At 38.2% G+C, this 17,826-nt stretch overlaps 1 protein-coding gene across 3 annotated transcripts in view; it reads right to left on the bottom strand.

The window, feature by feature from the left end:
- Positions 1 to 17,826, bottom strand: part of Cntnap2 (contactin associated protein 2) — a 2,084,252-nt gene that overhangs the window by 1,513,244 nt on the left and 553,182 nt on the right. For all 3 annotated transcript variants that reach the window (XR_012908553.1, XR_012908554.1, XM_075953824.1), the window contains exon 2: positions 15,367 to 15,477. Coding sequence is in view for 1 of the 3 variants with exons in the window: in XM_075953824.1 (XP_075809939.1) it covers positions 15,367 to 15,477 (111 nt within the window). In the remaining 2 variants the exon portion in view is untranslated. The remainder of the gene's footprint in view (positions 1 to 15,366; positions 15,478 to 17,826) is intronic.

Below are 17,826 nucleotides of genomic sequence, written 5' to 3'. Positions count from 1 at the left end.
GAGGTAAGGTTGAAGGACTCCAGCTTTTTCTAGAAGTGCAATGTAAAGAAGATGAAGGCTTGACCTGAGAGAGGACAATACTATTCATGAACAGTTATAAGATTGCATTTTACTTTCTGATTATTTAAAACAGAGCACACAGAACCACAAAGTCATTGTGAATGAAAACCTAGTCATTATCTATTTTTCAGGAATAAAGTGAAGAAATGTGTCTTTCTGTTCTAAAACAAAGAGGACCTTCAGTATTTTGTACAGCCCACCCTGATAGGATTATGATTGCTCTAAAGTGAGGCTCTGACACGGAGAGACAGTACTGTGGGCATGTGCAGACCACACAGAGTGATTTGGATGTCAAGTACCTTCATTTCAAATAATTATATCTGATTCCATTTTTTTTTCACTTAAGACCTCAGGAAGAAATCTCAAGATTTCTTGAACTGATTAAACAGTATTATTTTGCTTTTAAGTTCTTTTATATGGTTTATGCAGGAGTCAGACAAAATAATGTCTACTTGCAAACCTTTATTTTGGTACATAAGAGTATAGGAATTCACAATGGCCTCCTACATGTTGAGTGCACAGGAATACATGAAATACAGCATGCTACCTGCCAGCTCATAGGGTCAGATGAACAAATTTATATGCCAATACTTCATAGAAAGATCTAACTTAATACTCTTCAGAAAGTTCTAGCATAGCAGAAAACAAACTATGTCATGCATGACATGTCTTGAAATGATGACATGCCTAGGCTAGCCATTGGTGATAACTTTTGGAAGGGATAAAGGCCTGAAAAGTCAGGTGCTGTATGAAGGTTGGCTTACCTAAAAGGCAATCCCGGTTGCAGCAGGAAACTCTTAGGACTGAATGTAGAAGACTAAGACAATGTTACAGACTGGGAGGGCACAATGGTGATACCTTTTGGGTTTTCAGCCTCCTTTGGACATTTCTCCAACCTTTACTTCCTTTCTGTTGTGAGATATTTTGTTCTCTTTGTTTCTTCCTTTTGATAGTGGAACTTTAGGTATCTTAATGAGGCTTCTATGTGATCCCATAGAAGTGCAGAATCTTATCAAAATGTAAAAGAAAGAGTTCTTTGACTCACCAGTCCTTTCTAATCCATGGAAATCATTTATCACAGCAACACATGGCTCAGCTTCAACTTAAGAGAAAAGGTATGGGGGGGGGAGGTAAACTATGCCTTTTATTACCTCAACATTAAATCCAATAAGGTTTCCCAAGGATTCAAAGCAAAATGTTGAGAAGAAAGAGAAAAGAGAAAACAAAAGACAATTGTTCATTTAAAAACAAATGTGTCCCCCAAAAACTGGTTGGAAAAAAAACTAAAAAGTATGTCTCATTCATATGTTTGCTTAGTACACACTTTTTAATACAATCTAACTAACCTACCCTGGAGATGGGACTGTCCCACTGGCTGCAAGTGCTGAGATAACATTTCAATTTAAAAAAAAAAGATCATCTGCTCAATGAGCATTCTCCTTAGTTTCAAAGGAGAAAATGGAAGCATAGCAAAGTTTAGAAGCCTCTGAGAATAAAAACAAAACACAATGAAAACACATAACACAGACTCCAAGTAAAACAAGAAGAAAAGTTGCCTTTTAGTAAAAAGTTGACAACTGAGTTTCTCATTCTGTGTTTACATATTAATGTTATAAAGGAAACCATAATAAACGTGAGAATAAGCATGAGATGTCTTTAGTGTTACGGTTTGTCATATGCAGTATTTCCACCAAACACATATACAGGGAGAGAGAGAGAGTCTTGATTTTAAAACAAGATGAATAGATAACACTCATTTTCAGAGCATAGTATAAGAAGCTAACCAAGGGTAGAATGCTTCGAATTGCTAGTAAAGGCATTTTAAGAATTAGTTTCAGAAGGCAGGGACGAGAGAATAGACCTTCTTTTCTTCACTTTTCTATTTTTAAAATTCTTTTATAGAATGTCTATAAACATGCATTAGTTTGTAAAGGCATTAAACAGATGCTCTTAATGCTGGTCAGCATGAATTAAGCAGGATGCCAATAAAGGCATTAGTTGATGAAATCCTCACCGTCCTCTTGATAAATAAAATATGGAAAGTGAAGACAAAACATGAAATGTTCTTTAATTGGGGAGAATATTTGTTAAAGAAAGGAGATGCTCATTTAGTAGTGGATAGATATTGTAGTGTTAGAGATTGCCTCCCCATCCAACTCCTTTAGTGTTACCTTGTTTATTCCTTCTAAAATTTCTGGTCTCTTTTTAAAACTATTATTGATGTATATATTTAAATAAAGGCATAAATATATTAATACAACCTGCTTAGTCCTTTTAGTGTTGCACGTATGTACATGATTTCAGTGTTGTACAGTTGATGTTGGATCACAAATAGGGGTCTCATCCCCAGGGAAGACTTATTCTCCTCCTTTCAAAAGTCATTAAGTGCCTGTAGTTCTTTGTTTATGGGTTAAGCCCTCTGAGATTTCCCTTTCTCATGTTAGCCTGTTGGTGACTCCTGTTGATGTTTATGTCTTTTTTTTTTCAGGCAGTCATATTTTTTCAGTATCATGGTATAGTTTGCCTGTCATTGCTATAGGACAGATTCCAACCACAGACTCCTTAGTCCTTTGTCTCTTAGAAGCATCCTACCACTTCTTCCATGATGTGCCCTGAGCCTTATGTGTAGGACTTAGGTTTAATAATTTTCCACTTTTGTCTGGACTCTACACAATTAGTTGTTCTCTTTACTTCCAACAATTATGGCATTCTGTAATGGGCTCCATCTGCTATAAAAAGCACTTTCTTTAGTAAAGCTTGAGAGCTCCTCAGATGTGGGGAGAAGGATAAGTATTTAGGAGTAAGTTGGGAATTATTCTTGTCTAATAAAATGGCAGTGATAATTTCTCTTCTGAGACCCATGTCTTCATTGGCTGTAGTTAGTTTGCTAGGTTTCAAGTATAGCACAGGATTTTTCTTCTGTTGAAGGGGTCTTAAGTCCGATTAAATGGCTGTTGACTGCAGCCAAGTTATGAGTGCCACTATTGTGTCTTTAGGAGTGTCGTGCAAGAATGGTTATTGTTGTGGTTCAGAGATATGGCAGCTGGGTAAGACTATTGCTTTTTTCTCCTCTTTACCAGCTTGTCATACCTTTTGTTAGCATGAAAAGTAATTTTTAGAGAGGAGACTTTCAGGTCAGATTCGAATGAAATCTTCATGGTTAGAAAAAAGGCTTCAGTGCAATAGATGGAACTAGAAAATTTCATCATGATTTGGGTAACTCAGACCCAGAGAGACAAACATGATATATACTCACTTGTAGGTGGATATTAGCTATAAAATAAAGGATGACCATGCTACAATACACAGACCCTGAGATGCCAGGTAACAAGGGGGGCGGGGGGGAATGCATGGATCTACCTAGGAAGGGAAAATAGAAGATATTTGGTGTGAACTGGAGGTAGGAACATGAGGAATCAGGTCATGGTGGATGGGGGCAAAGAATACTGAAAGATATGCTTAGAAAGGGTGGGCATTTCTGAGTCAAGTAAAATCTGGAGCAATGAAAATTCCCAGGAATGTTCAAGGATGACCCTAGCTAAGACCCCTAACAACAGTTGATACAACCAGAGTTGATCATCTGTAACCAGGGAAGACTTCTAGAGGAGGGATTGGGACACCAATCCAGTCACTGCTCTGCCTGTAGGATGTGTTGGAGTAAAGGTGGTGTAGAGACAGAGGAATGGCCAGTCAAAGACTGGTCCAGCCTGAGGCTCAATGCCATTGGAGTAAGCCCAACACTGACACTGCCTACAGAGCCAAGACCCAGACTTAGGATAGAATCAAACATGACTGAAGGAAAAAAGTGACACTAATTGTGCCTAATGATATTCTGCTATACTCATAAATTGGTTCCTAGCTCAATAATCGTCAGAGAGGATTCATCCAGCAACTTCTGGAAACAAATGCAGAAACCCACAGTCAAGCATTAGACTGAGGTCAGGGAATACTGACAAAGAGAAAGACTTTCAGGATCCAGAGGGGTCAAGAACATCACAAGAAAACCAACAAAATCAACTATCCTCATAGGAGCTCACAGAGAATAAATTGACAACCATGGAGGCTGTATGGAACTGACTTAGGCCTTCTGCATATATCTGGCAGTTATACAGACTGGTCTTCTTAGGCAATCCTTAACAGTAGGCACAGGGATTGTCTATGACTCTTTTACTGGCTTTTGGGACCCTATTCCTCATACTAGGTTGCCTTGCCAAGCCTTAATTCAAGGCAATGTGCTTAGTCTTACAACTTGATATACCATGTTTTGTAGATATCTATGGGAATCCTGGGATTTTCTGCATAGAAAGAGATGGAATGAATGGGGGTTGAGGCAGAAGGCAGGTTGGTGGGGAGAGACTGGGAAAAGAAAGGAGTGTGGGAACATTATGATTAGGATGTAAATTAAACAGATAAACAAACAAAAAAGAAAAAAAGCCTTCAAGAAACATTATGTTATAATTATCTAAAATTGCATATTTTACAGGTCAGTTTTTGTGTATAGAAATAAATATAACTTAAATGAAGTTATGCTATTTTTGTTGACAATGATTTCCCCAAGAACATTAGCACATCTAGCAAAATGTCAAGCATCAGATATGAGAAACTTCTTTTCAAGGTTTGTTTGTCAAGTGAGTCCAAGAGACTCTGAAAACAATAGAGGTTGCTGATCTTTCCCTTGGTTGCTTCCTAGAGGTTGAAGATCCTATTTCTGAAAACACTATGCACTTTTACTAGGGCTATTTTATAAGCTGAGGCCCTTTTAACTGGTGGGGTCTTTAGTACCATTCAATGTGAGCTTCTCATGCCCTGGAAGGCAATCCTTCCCTTTTAGTCTCTGTGCCCTGGTAGTCTACTGGACACAGATAAAACAGTCAGAGTGATAAACAAAGATGGAATGTGTCCTCTTTCCTCACAGTGTGATCAAGAGGTCTTACATATGCTTTGCTCACTCAGCATGCCTTAGAGGGTCACCATCATTGCTGCTCATAACCATAAAAGCATTCATAGACTGATAATACCAGGTTTCATATGTGGACTGTCCTAACTGTTTATTTGTTTAGGAATTTTTAAATGATGATAATTATGTTTGCCATTTTTACTCATTCTTTGTTATAATCTGGGTATCAGTTGGTCATGTCAGTGACCCAGGTCATAAAATCTTGTTAGGAACAAGAAAATATTAGCAACACAATTTATCTCTACATAGGATCAATGAGCATTTGAACATTCAAAATGGCACAGTAATATATAAAATAATTAATATTCAGTGTGTTTATTAATTAACTCAGAAATTATTCATGGTGAACCAGTCATATGTATAATATTGGGAAAAGTGATTTGAGTATGTGCAAGTTCTATTTTAAAATGAGTATTTTGACATTGTACAAATATTCCCATAAATTTTCTACTTCCCAAAGTAAGACAGCAACGAGTACAAAATCTTTTTCTATGGTCAAAATTTGTAAATATAAAAAGAATAAAAAGATAACTTCTAAATCATATAATTTCACATGTTTTGGAAGAGATATAAAGGGAAAATGCAATTTGGCAAAATGTCATTGGGAGATACAGGCCAAAGTATTAAGGACCTTGACCATGCAGGGCAAGACACAGGAGTTATGGTAAAATTTCACCACAGGCAGTAAATGTTCATACATGATAGAATCCAGCAAGTCTTTTACTCGGTTTCTCATTTCTGAAGTAATTTGGCAATTAAACAAAGGTGAAATGTGTAAAATAGAGATCTAAGTTCTTATTGATAAATCTGTAAAATGTATTTATTCAGTTCCTTCAATGTCAGCAAGTACTTAAATATATTTGTTTGTTAAGTTAGTGTGAAGTTATCCCATTACATACTATATCCTAAACTTTGATGGGACAGAAACAAAATTCTTTTAAGTTTTGAGCTTAAAGTAAAATTACAAAGCATGATATCATGCATGAGAATTCATGACATGGCACTGGTTTAGATAATGAACTATGGCGTGATCTATGTACAATGATGGAAAGATCACAGCCTTAAGCCTTTCAAAGATAGCCACAATGATGCAACCATGTTACAGTGGTCCTCAGTCACTTACAGATGTGCTTAGTGACAAATATTCAAGTATCTATAATTTGCCACAAAAATAGGAAAATAGATATTTCCTAAAAATAATTTACCAGAAAGTTCATCTAATTATATTTTCTAATTAATGCATTTACTTTGATAAACTTCAAATCATGACACCAATTATTAGAGGCTTTATAGAGACAGTTTCCTCAGTCATTATGGTGAACTCTGTAAATGTGTTTTATGTCTATGGATATTAAGTATAGCCTCATCTAAAGCCTTGCTGTGTGCACAGTGTTTAATGGAAACTTATGGAAAAACCCTTTACACCAAAAGTGCATTCTATGTTGTGGAATAAGAAGATTCTGATTTTCCAGAAAAGAACCAGGTAGAAAACAGCTCTATGGGATACAGTGAACAGTCTAGCCCAGGCCTCTAAAAAATCAAGGTACTAGGAGATGACTTAGCATATACTACTCTTCCTGCCATCCTGATGTCCACTGTTCACACACACTGGGTGGCTCACAATTGACTGTAACTCCATTTCAAGGTGACCCATGTCCCATTTCTACTCTCTGCAGGTGCTGATATCATATGTACAAACCAATACATAAATACACACGTGTGTATATGCACGCACATACATTTATTTTAAATCTTAAGAAAAAACAAGGCATTGAAACCCCAACATCATAAAATATATCTCTGTGGAAGAAAATAAATAATATTATTGAGAAGTGAAAATGGCAGCTATCAGCCAAATGCAAGTCATTGGCTGACTGATACACTTCCTAAGTCTATGACCAGAAAAAATAATTAGTGATGCAAATATTTCGTGCATTGTATTCTTACTTTTGAAAAATTCCCAGTGATGACAAAGTGCTAACTTGTAAAAAAATCAGAAAAAAAAGGAAGTCTGGGTATGTAGCTTAGTGGCAGATCAGTTGCCTCACGCGCACTCCAAGTTCAGTCTTCGGTTTTTGGGGAGAATGAGAAAGCATAGATTAAACTTTCCAATAAAATTGGTCGGCTGCTCTCGGTTGGAAAGTTGAATACAAGAGTAAAGATTTAAACACAGTTCATACATCTTGTAAGAAAATAAGTTGGCATCTATTATTTTCTATAATATCGAAAAGTACTTATTTTTATTGAGGATAAAATTAATAGACATGCATTTCTATAATATCCATATTTTCTAAAAAAATCAAATTGACGTGACACTAACATAATAATAGATAATTTGTGTATTGATTAGAACATTTCTTTTATCAGAATTGAAATAAGTGAAAAGGATATTGAAAAAATCTTATGTTTAATTCATAGTACAATTATGCAAAAATCATTAAAACTACTCAAATTTTAAATTATATTTAAGTTCAAGCAATAATTTCTCAGCAAGGCATTTTTGCTGCAGTAATGTGTATTCCATTCACTCATTGACTTGAAATTATTATTCATAGCATTGTTTTTAAAATTAGAGATAATTGCTGGGAAAAAGACTAATGTTTCAATGCAACATCATTGTGTATAGATTTTTCCCTATAATCATGACAACAGCTCTGTCAATCAGTATAAGTGACTCAACTTTAAAACAAATAAGATCAGATTTTCAGGGATTATCCTATAGTAATCAGAGATTGTACTCTGTTTCACTATCAAAAATTTGGGGGTTAGAGGATAAATTATAAAATAATTGCAGAAATCAGTAAATTGAACTGCAGGGGATTTGTGCAATTTAATAACACCACGTTCATCCATGGTTGGTTTGAACCACCCTCTTGCTACTGCTCTGCTGGGTTCAGAGAAGGCAATGGTAGGAATATTCTGAAGGACATGTTAATGATGAAGCAGAGCTACCCAAAATAGGAATCTCAAATAGCTTGAAATTCTGCATTAAAAAAATCAGCCCTTTCAAATTTTCTGCTTCAAAGGTTTGTCTCTGAAATGGCAAACAGTGAAATTCAACAGTGAATTTTTAGTAAAGTAAGAATGGGCTATCAGCAAGTGGCAAAGAAAGAAGCAACTTTTGAAAATTACTAAGGGTGGGAGAGTGAGAAAAGAAAAGGAATTACAATGTAATGGAAGCTTCAAACTCAAGGCAGAAACTCACAAAGGCATTTCAAATATTTCATAATTTTGCTCTTGATGTCAAGTATTTAAGGAAATAATTTAATAATAAAAGTTAAGAATAAAGAATAATCTTACCATTTCTGGACATCTTGGATGGGTCTGGGACAGCAGAAACCAAGGAAACGGGCACTAGTAGGTCTGCCGACACAGAGGGACACCATCTCCAGGAAAACATTGTTACTGTGTCCCCACATAGAACAATAGCTATAGCTTTGGGGCAGTTGAGCATAGGGAATATCTTCCCAATGGCGGATTCTACTTGTTTTGGGCTATATATACATATTTTTCTTCTAAAAATACACTTATCACCTTGACACCTTTTCCTACGTGCGCTATGTTCACAATTCCTTCTTATAAAATGTGCTTAGCATCCCATTGGCAATATAAAATAATTACAAACATTAGGTTGCTGTTATATTTGCTTTAAACAATCGAAAAAAGTCAGTCTCCTTACCAAACCCTTTATAAAATCCTGTTTCTTCTTTTAAAATACATCCCGAAACCAGTAGAAATGAGTCTGGAACAATGCTGGGTATATGCACAATGAAGCAAACTGTGTCCTTCAAGTTACTATTTTAAGGGAGAATCACCTATTTGCCACTGATGTCCCTCCATAAATGGCTATGAATATGATTAAAGTCAGATCCATTATGGGAAAGGGAATGAACAGTAGAAAAGTGAGTATATAACAATACATCAATCAAAATAGAACCACCCTTGTTATCACTTATACTAACTCATCGGCTCCTACTCTAAAATCCCATAAAAAGGAGCCCCAAACAAAGTTGGGGTATATCAATTCTGTCCTGCATATGGCACATTGTTAATCTTGACAGTGTATCTGGTTTGTTCTATTGCTTTGTTTTGAAAAATGTCACCCTGCTTCAACGCTAACCACTGGGATGAACTGACTTTCATCTAAACCATTGACGATCTCCAGATAGTGGGCGGTGGAAAACTGGAATCGACTGCCTGGTTGCCAGGGCAAGGTAGGCTGATATTCCTACAGACTTCTAAACCACAAGATCTTCCAAAGCCTGGCAGGCCACTGGCTAACAGCAGAAGGCAATGCTGCCCTTAACACCCCTAACATCCCTGGAGGACCCTGGGGAGTGACTGTCTAGGCAGCCAATCAAGTAAGATTTCTGTCGGTTTTAAACAGGGTAATTACTCAGGTAAAATTTTATCCTTCTCAAAAACTCTGTTTCAGTTTGATGGCTGAGAGGATTGCCAGTTTAAAAGGTCCAACATCACAAAACATCCTTACCGTGCTTAAATAACTAAGATACAAAGCTCAAGATATAAAAATCTAAAGATGTTTCGGGGTCCAAAAAGGTGTTGTACGGTATGGGAAAAAATATACCCAAGAGAGGCCCTATCATACAACAAAAGTATATGTTCAACTATGTTCATGGCAGCATTGTTTGTAATAGCCAGAACCTGGAAACAACCTAGATGCCCTTCAACGGAAGAATGGATGAAGAAAGTATGGAATATATACATATTAGAGTATTACTCAGCGGTAAAAAACAAGGACTTCTTGAATTTTGCATACAAATGGATGGAAATAGAAAACACTATCCTGAGTGAGGTAAGCCAGACCCAAAAAGAGGAACACGGGATGTACTCACTCATATTTGGTTTCTAGCCATAAATAAAGGACAATGAGCTTATAATGCATGTTCCTAGAGAAGCTAAGTAAGAAGGTGAACCCAAAGACAAACACATAGTCATCCTCATGAATATTAACCTTCATCAGGCGATGAAAGGAGACAGAGACAGAGGAGCACGGGACAGAAATCTCAAGGTCCAAATCAGGAGCAGAAGGAGACGGAGCACGAGCAAGGACCTCAGGACCGCGAGGGGTGCACCCACACACTGAGACAATGGGGATGTTCTATCGGGAACTCACCAAGGCCAGCTGGCCTGGGTCTGAAAAAGCATGGGATTAATCCGGACTAGCTGAACATAGAGGACAATGAGGAATACTGAGAACTCAGGAACAATCGCAGTGGGTTTTTGATCCTACTGCACGTACTGGCTTTGGGGGAGCCTAGGCAGTTTGGATGCTCACCTTTGGAGACCTGGATAGAGGTGGGCGGTCCTTGGGCTTCCCACAGGTCAGGGAACTCTGATTGCTCTTTGAGCAGATGAGGGAGGGTGACTTGATCGGGGGAGGGGGAGGGAAATGGGAGGTGGATGAGGGGGGGAGGCAGAAATCCTTAATAAATAAATAAATTAAAAAAAAGTGACTTAAGGTGTGTACCTACAAGTTATAAAGGTCTAAGGATAAGAATGTTTCAGAGTTTAAGAAAGTGTTTGACGGTATACAAATGCAAGTTATCAGATTTCTCTCTCGTTATGCTGCCGTTAATAGTCTTAACATTAATCAAAAAGTTCTGATAAGCTATTCATATAGTTCTGGCAGAATACTACCACTACCATAAGTGAAAGATCAATATTTTAAATTCTCTTCGGGCATAGAACTAAAAGATACTTTTCACTGTGCAAAAACATCTGTTACAGTCATTTCCGGAATAAATATACTGCTATTTATACAAAGCATGCGTCTAAAACTTATGTTTTCACAAACTCAAAGATGTATTGTGAGTTCCAGAGAACCAAATTGGAGGATTCCGTTTAAACAGGTCAGATGCCCCCTCCCTCAATTATCAGACCCTAAGAACCCAAGTCTTTCCCCCTTTCCGTGGTCCTGATACCCTCTCCTTCAGTCACGAGGACCTAAAGTAAAATTTTTTTCTTCCTAAACTTAATCTTGTCGTCTACTCTGCCAGCACTTTGCCAGGTCTAAGAGACACCAGAAGGTTCCACAGAACATGGTGTTAGTAAATTGCACAAATCCCCTGCAGTTCAGTTTACTGATTTCTGCAATTATTTTATAATTTATCCTCTAAACAGCCAACTACCCCAGGATGAGGCAGCATCCTAACTTCCTCAGCTCCCACATAATTTTGATGCCCGCAAATCAGCAGGAAGCAGTCTTGAGAACCCAGCACCCCCCACTCCCTGTCCCTCCTGCTCTTTCCTTTAATTTCCCACTTTTTGATGATAAGAGAAAGATGGGAATGTTAGGATTATGCTGGCCTGCACTGTCATCTGGCAGGATAAACTCAATCAGTACCCTGTCCCTTTAAGAGAAAAGACCCAAAGCCCCACCCACTCTCAGTCTCTCTCTCTCTCTCTCTCTCTCTCTCTCTCTCTCTCTCTCTCTCTCTGTGTGTGTGTGTGTGTGTGTGTGTGTGTGTGTGTGTGTGTGCGCGCGCGCGCACGTGTGTCTCCCTCTCACCCCACTGAGGCAAGTTCATCTCAGCTCCCTTCCACTCTCTCTTCCTTTTTGTTCTTCTGAAAGGCAGCTCTCTGTCTCTCTCTTTTTTCCTCTTTCCATTTCTCCTTTTCCCTTTCTCTCTGTCTCTCTATCTCTCTCTTTCTCCCTCCTCCCCCATACACTCCCAATATCCTCTAAATAGCTTCTCCATACTCAAGTTCTTTCTGCATGGCATATTCTGTTCCCTACCTACATTCCTCACCCGCCATGGTACCTGACAAAAATTTCAGTAATTATTCTGAGAAAGGGAGTTCAGGATAGCATAGTATTCCAGCTGTGTCATGGTTTCGGCTCACAGTACCTATTAAGGTTTGTAGTGAGAAAAAGTAGCAGGTTAAGCCAAAAACATAAAATATGCAGTTTTGTTAAGAAAATAGCACAAATAGGTTTAATTTTTTTACATGAAAATGATGGAAATAGAATAAAAAACATTGTTTAGGAGATTGTTAGATTGTTTAATTACAGAGATAATTCACACAATGTGCTTTGCCTGGCTGTAGAATGGTTGCTCTTCACTGTTCTGAGCTCTGCCAGAGGAGAGAGGAGAAATATCGAAAACTACACACTTAAGAAAGGAAAGGAAAATGAGCAAGTTAAAGATGTAGAAAAGGCAAGTGTGGAAAGTGTAGTTGTTAGGGAGTACACTGCCTTGAGGCAAAAGTCCCACAGTCTTCACTTGTGTCATGATAAAGACACCCCGAGGAAAGACTCAACTACCTCAAGGATTTATCTTGTGAAAATGCAAATTTATTTGAAAGGAGAGAGCCCTGAGGGGATTCTTTGTTTAAAGACAACCACCCACAGAAATAATTTCCCAGCTTCACCAGCCAAGGCACAGGAGCCACCAAGGAGAGGTGGTCCAGCGCCAAGTGCTGCACTTCCAGCTTGCACACAGCTTGTTAGTACCATCATTGTATTCTGAATTTGTGATTGTGCACTGCAAAAGGGTTAGAGGATAATGGAAGCTTGCAACAATCTTCCAGAAAACTCCACAGAGCAAAGAAACATGACAGGGTTGGATTCTCTGCAAGGAAGCCATGAGAAGACATTGCAACAGATGCTTAAGTGAAGCTAGGCTGAAATGGAAACCTAAGGATGTTGCAGATGCAGGAATTCCTGGGACACCTGCTGAGGAAAGGAAGTAATGTGCACCTTCCACACACTGTAGCAAAGCTGAACAGTAGGCCTAGGCTTAACCCTGAGGCTGACTGCTACCTGAAATTCACAATAGGACAGGACTATTTGGGACTATTGGAACCCAGGAGAACTCACCAGTATTTCCAGATTCTGGAAATATAAATGCAGAACTGCTTTTCACACGCTTCTAAAAACAAAATTTCATTCCAAGCGTTTGGGAAATTGTCATACATTTTATCCTACATTTGCAAATGAAACCAAGTTCATCAATATACATGGAAAAATCAGGGAGTTTGCGATGTATATTAACTTATATAAATAGATACTTATTTGGAGTCATTTTTGTAAATGCCTGACTTGGTTAAGTACTTTTGAGTGAAAAAACTATTTCTTTAAGAATGCTTGTTATTTTGAACATATTTCTTGAGATGACTCCAAATGTCATATACATTGACTTATTTCCTTTGTATGTATGTATGTATATATGTATGTGTGTGTCACTATATAGATATAGATATATGATACTTATGGTATTTGTAGGTCATTTAGTTAGACTGATAGTCATGAGTTTACAAGAATGGTAATATTGGCTGTGTTAATGCGTATGTAACGATCAGTAGCAAGTGTAACATGTTTTTTCTTTTAAATTTTTTATTCATTTTACATACCAACCACAGTTCCCCCTCCCTCCCCTTCTCCCATACCTGTCTCTTCTCCAACCCCTTTTAGAATTTCTCCCTTTTACATGGGACTGTAAAACCTCCCTTGAGGAGTCAACAAAGCATGGCCCATCAAGTGGAAGCAGGACCAAGCCTCTCCCTGCCCCTGTATCAAGTTGAGCATGGTATCCCACCATAGGGAATAGGCCTCAAAAAGCCAGTTCATTCACCAAGGATAAATTCTTATTCACTGGCAGGGGCAAAACAAAAAGACCACACCACACAACTGTCATCCAATTCAGAAAGCCAATTTGTTCCCCCACTGGTCCCCAGCTGTCAGTCCAGAATCCTTGAGCTTCCAATAGCTTGAGTCAACTGTTTCTGTGGTTTTTCCCATCATGATCTTGAACCCCTCCCTTGCTCATATCCTTCCTTTGCTCAATTGGATTTAAGGAGCTCAGCCCAGTACTCGACTGTGGATCTCTGTATCTGCTTCTATTAGTTGCTAGACAAAGATACTATGATGACAATCAGGGTAGTCATCAGTTTGATTATAGGAGAAGCCCAGTTCAGGTATCCTCTCCATTATTGATAGGGGTCTTAGCTGGGGTCATTCTTGTGAATTCCTGGTTGTTTCCCTAGCACAAGTTTTCTCCCTAATCCCCAAATGGCTCACTCTATCAAGATATTTCTTTCCTTATTTTCATTCTCTTTGCCTTCCTCAACTTGACCATCCCATTCCCTCAGATTTTTATACCCCTTCCATTTCACTCTTACTCCTCCACCCCCAGCTTACACAGGAGAGCTTATCTAGTTCCCCTTCCTAGGCTAGATTCATGCATGTCCCTCTTAGGGTCTGCCTTGTTACCTAGATTCTCTGGGACTGTGGGGTGCAGTATGGTTATCCTTTGCTTTATATATAACATCTGCTTATTAGTAAGTACATATGTGTTTTTGGTTGATCTTCAAAATACATAAAGAACTATCTTGTAGGAGGCAGCTAGTTAGTTCCTGGCTTTTAGCCCCAAAATAATTACACAGAAACTGTATTAATAAAATCACTGCTTGGCTTCTTATTGGCTAACTCTTACATATTAATTTAACCCATTTCTATTAATCTGTGTATTGCCATGTGGCTTGGCTTACCAGCTAAAGTTCTGGCATCTCTCTCCATCGGAGCTACATCACTTCTCCTTGTCTCTGCCCCCCTTTTCCCACCATTCATCTTAGTTTTCCATGCCAATCTAAGTTCTGTCCTATCAACAGGCCAAGGCAGTTTCTTTATTAACCAATGGTATTCACAGCATACAGAGGGGAATCCCACATCAGAACTAAAGAAACTAGACATCAAAATATCAAACTAGCAATTTGAAAAATGGGATACATATCTAAACAGAGAATTCTCAATAGAAGAATTTCAAGGAATTGCTCAATACCCTTAGTCATCAGGGAAATGCAAATAAAAATGATTCTTCAATATCATCTTACACTGGTCAGAATGGCTAAGATCAAAAACATTGATGACAGATTATGCTGGAGAGGATGTACAGTAAGGGGAACTCTCCTCCATTGATGGTGGGAATACAAACTTGTACAGCTGCTTTGGAAATCAGTATGGCAATTTATCAGAAAATTGAGAATCAATGTACCTGAGCAATACCACTCTTGGGCATATACCCAAGGTTTGCACAATCATACTACAAGGACATTTGCTTATCTATATTCATAACAGCATTATTCATAGTAGCCAGAACATAGAAGCGATCTAGATGCCTCTCAACCAAAGAATGGTTAAAGAAAATGTGGTACATTTACACAATAGAGTATTACTCAGCTGTAAAAAAAAAACAGTGACACCTTGAAATTTGCAAGCAAATGTATGGAACTAGAAAACATCATCCTGAATGAGCAAACCCATACCCAGAAAGAGAACGCTGGTGTGTAACATGCTTCTAGCCACAAAAGAATCAAGTGTCTCTTACCTCCTCGTTTGTTGATCTTGGCATAGCCAGGTGAATAGCTATTGGACAAGGAGGAGGAGCTGCTGAAGAACATATGGGAAAGCCCAGAGATGAGTGGTTCATCACACTTTTCTGGAAAAAGAAGAGATAGAAAAATCTAACTTCACTGAAGTTCTTTCAAAAATGGCTGGTTTGTGCTTATTCAAATAACTACTAAGGGAATGGAAACATGGCTTAGCGGTCAAAAGTACTTGCTAATCCTGCAAACAACTCACATTCATGTCTAACAGTTATATGGGATAAGTCACAAACACCTCAAACTACAGGTTCAGGAAATCTGGTGCCTTTTTCTGGCTTCCATGGCAGGCACATGTGTATGTATACATGCACACACACACACACACACACACACACACACACACACACACACACACACACACACACGTATACCAAAATAAAACAACTATTCATTAGGCTAGTCTTTAAAATGCACCAAAAAGACTTCATCAATGATCGTAATTTACATATCTCAATTATACCCACTATGATAAACTACAAAAGTAGTTTAAACCATTCTGGTCTAATCCTGAAGCAACAGCCTTGCTCTAAGAGGACTGTAGCTGGAATTTAGTCTTTAAGGATCACAGGTAAAAACCAGTAATTTCATGACTAATGAGATAACACAGAACAATAACCATTCATTGCTCCAGAATTATAGGGGATTCAACTTCACCAAGGTTCAAGGCAAAGTCATAGTGTGCTCCAACATCTGCTTCCAGTCACTTGGAATGAACTTTAAAGTCCTCCAGAACCTACAGTGGGTCCCTCACCTTTCCAAGTACCGTCTAGACACATGACTCCATCCTCTTCCTCCAATGGCAAGCCACTTACTGCTAGGAGACTTTACATTTACTATTCCAAATGTTCCATGTCTCATACCAGTCCTTTCCCAGGTCTGTGTTCAAGGTCGCTTTGCATGCCTAGAGACCGCCAGAGTTGTCACCTCCTCAGCACTCTGCTCTTGCCCTGCTGTCCCTCCCAGCACTTAGCACCAACAGGCAATCCATCATTGTATTGCTTAACTAACTTTCTCTCCTACCAAGTTGTTGTCCTTTGGGAGTGAAGTCTTTGATGGTGTATGTGAAAGTTACTCCTGTGTTTGAGAGCTCAACTGCTAGATGGCAGAGAACTGATTTTCCAAAAGGTAGTCTTTAATTCCTAACACATGCTTACATTGCCTAGGGTTTTGTTTAATAAGATGGGGAATTGAGCAACACATTCTTGAAAGGTTCTCACGTCTCATGTTTATAAACAGAAAGAAAAAAAAAGAGCTTGCACAATACAGGGAATAAGCAAGTTATGTTGGGCTTTTACTGAAGTGAAGTTAAATCCCTACAGGCACTGAGGAATGAATCCTCATGTACTACTTCGCTATTCAAGTGTTTAAAAATTAGAAGTTAAAGTGAACAAACCTCTTCTCACAACATGCTGTCTTATTTTTCTTAGTTATTCTCTAGCTTCCTCTGGGAACTCTGACAGGTGCATGTGATTAGATTCCCCAGAAAATCCAATGGAAAACATCGAAAAGATGAACATAAAATATGTGTGAAAAGAAATGTGTTCACAATCTATACAATGTGAGTGGATTTTATGTTTACTGTGAAAATGTACTATTAAATTTAGCTGTAACCAGACAGAGATGCTTTTTTTTATTTCCAGTTTTTAATTCTTAGAGTCTAATTTTGAATCAGTTTTGGCAAAGCTCCTGCATCTAACCTGGAAGTGTTCCTTCTGATGTTCACATCATGTTAGAAATGGGCTCATATTGGTGCTGTGTCAGTGCATGCCTTTAAACTGGCATTAGACAGGGTGTTGTGGCAAGATGACGAGAGGAAGGGACAATATTTTCCCCTCAGAGTGGTAAGGCATCATGACAATAATTAGACCAATAACCACATGGTGAACAAGAAGTTTAAGTTGGTGATTAACACTGAGGAGAAAGCAGAGGCAGGCGGATCTTTGTGAGTTCGAGACCAGCCTGGTCTACAAGAGCTAGTTCCAGGACAGGCTCCAAAACCACAGAGAAACCTTGTCTCGAAAAACCAAAAAAAAAAAAAAAAAAAAAAAAAACCACTGAGGAGGAAGGAGGATCATGGGCTCAATGTTGGTTGGGGGAGGGGCAGCTGCTGTTATAGAAAGTTTGTTAAAGGAAAGTCTTTCTGATAAAGAAACATCAGAGTAGTTATTGATCAGAAGAAGATGAGGAATTGAGGCATAGAAAAATCAACATCACTGTCCTGGGAGGATCTTTCCTAATCTAAGCCTTCAGATACTTGACAACAATAAACAACAAGTTTTTTGAAAGTATTTAATAACTTAATATATATCTACAGTAATTGAAATAAAATGGCATCTATAGCAATTTCTTAACGATTTCTTAGCTAATGCAATTAAAATTTAGATGTAAACCAAAATTACTTA

This window comes from Microtus pennsylvanicus, chromosome 19 (genome assembly GCF_037038515.1).
Source record: "Microtus pennsylvanicus isolate mMicPen1 chromosome 19, mMicPen1.hap1, whole genome shotgun sequence".
NCBI classification, from domain to species: domain Eukaryota; kingdom Metazoa; phylum Chordata; class Mammalia; order Rodentia; family Cricetidae; genus Microtus; species Microtus pennsylvanicus.
This window is presented reverse-complemented; position numbering and strand designations above follow the sequence as displayed.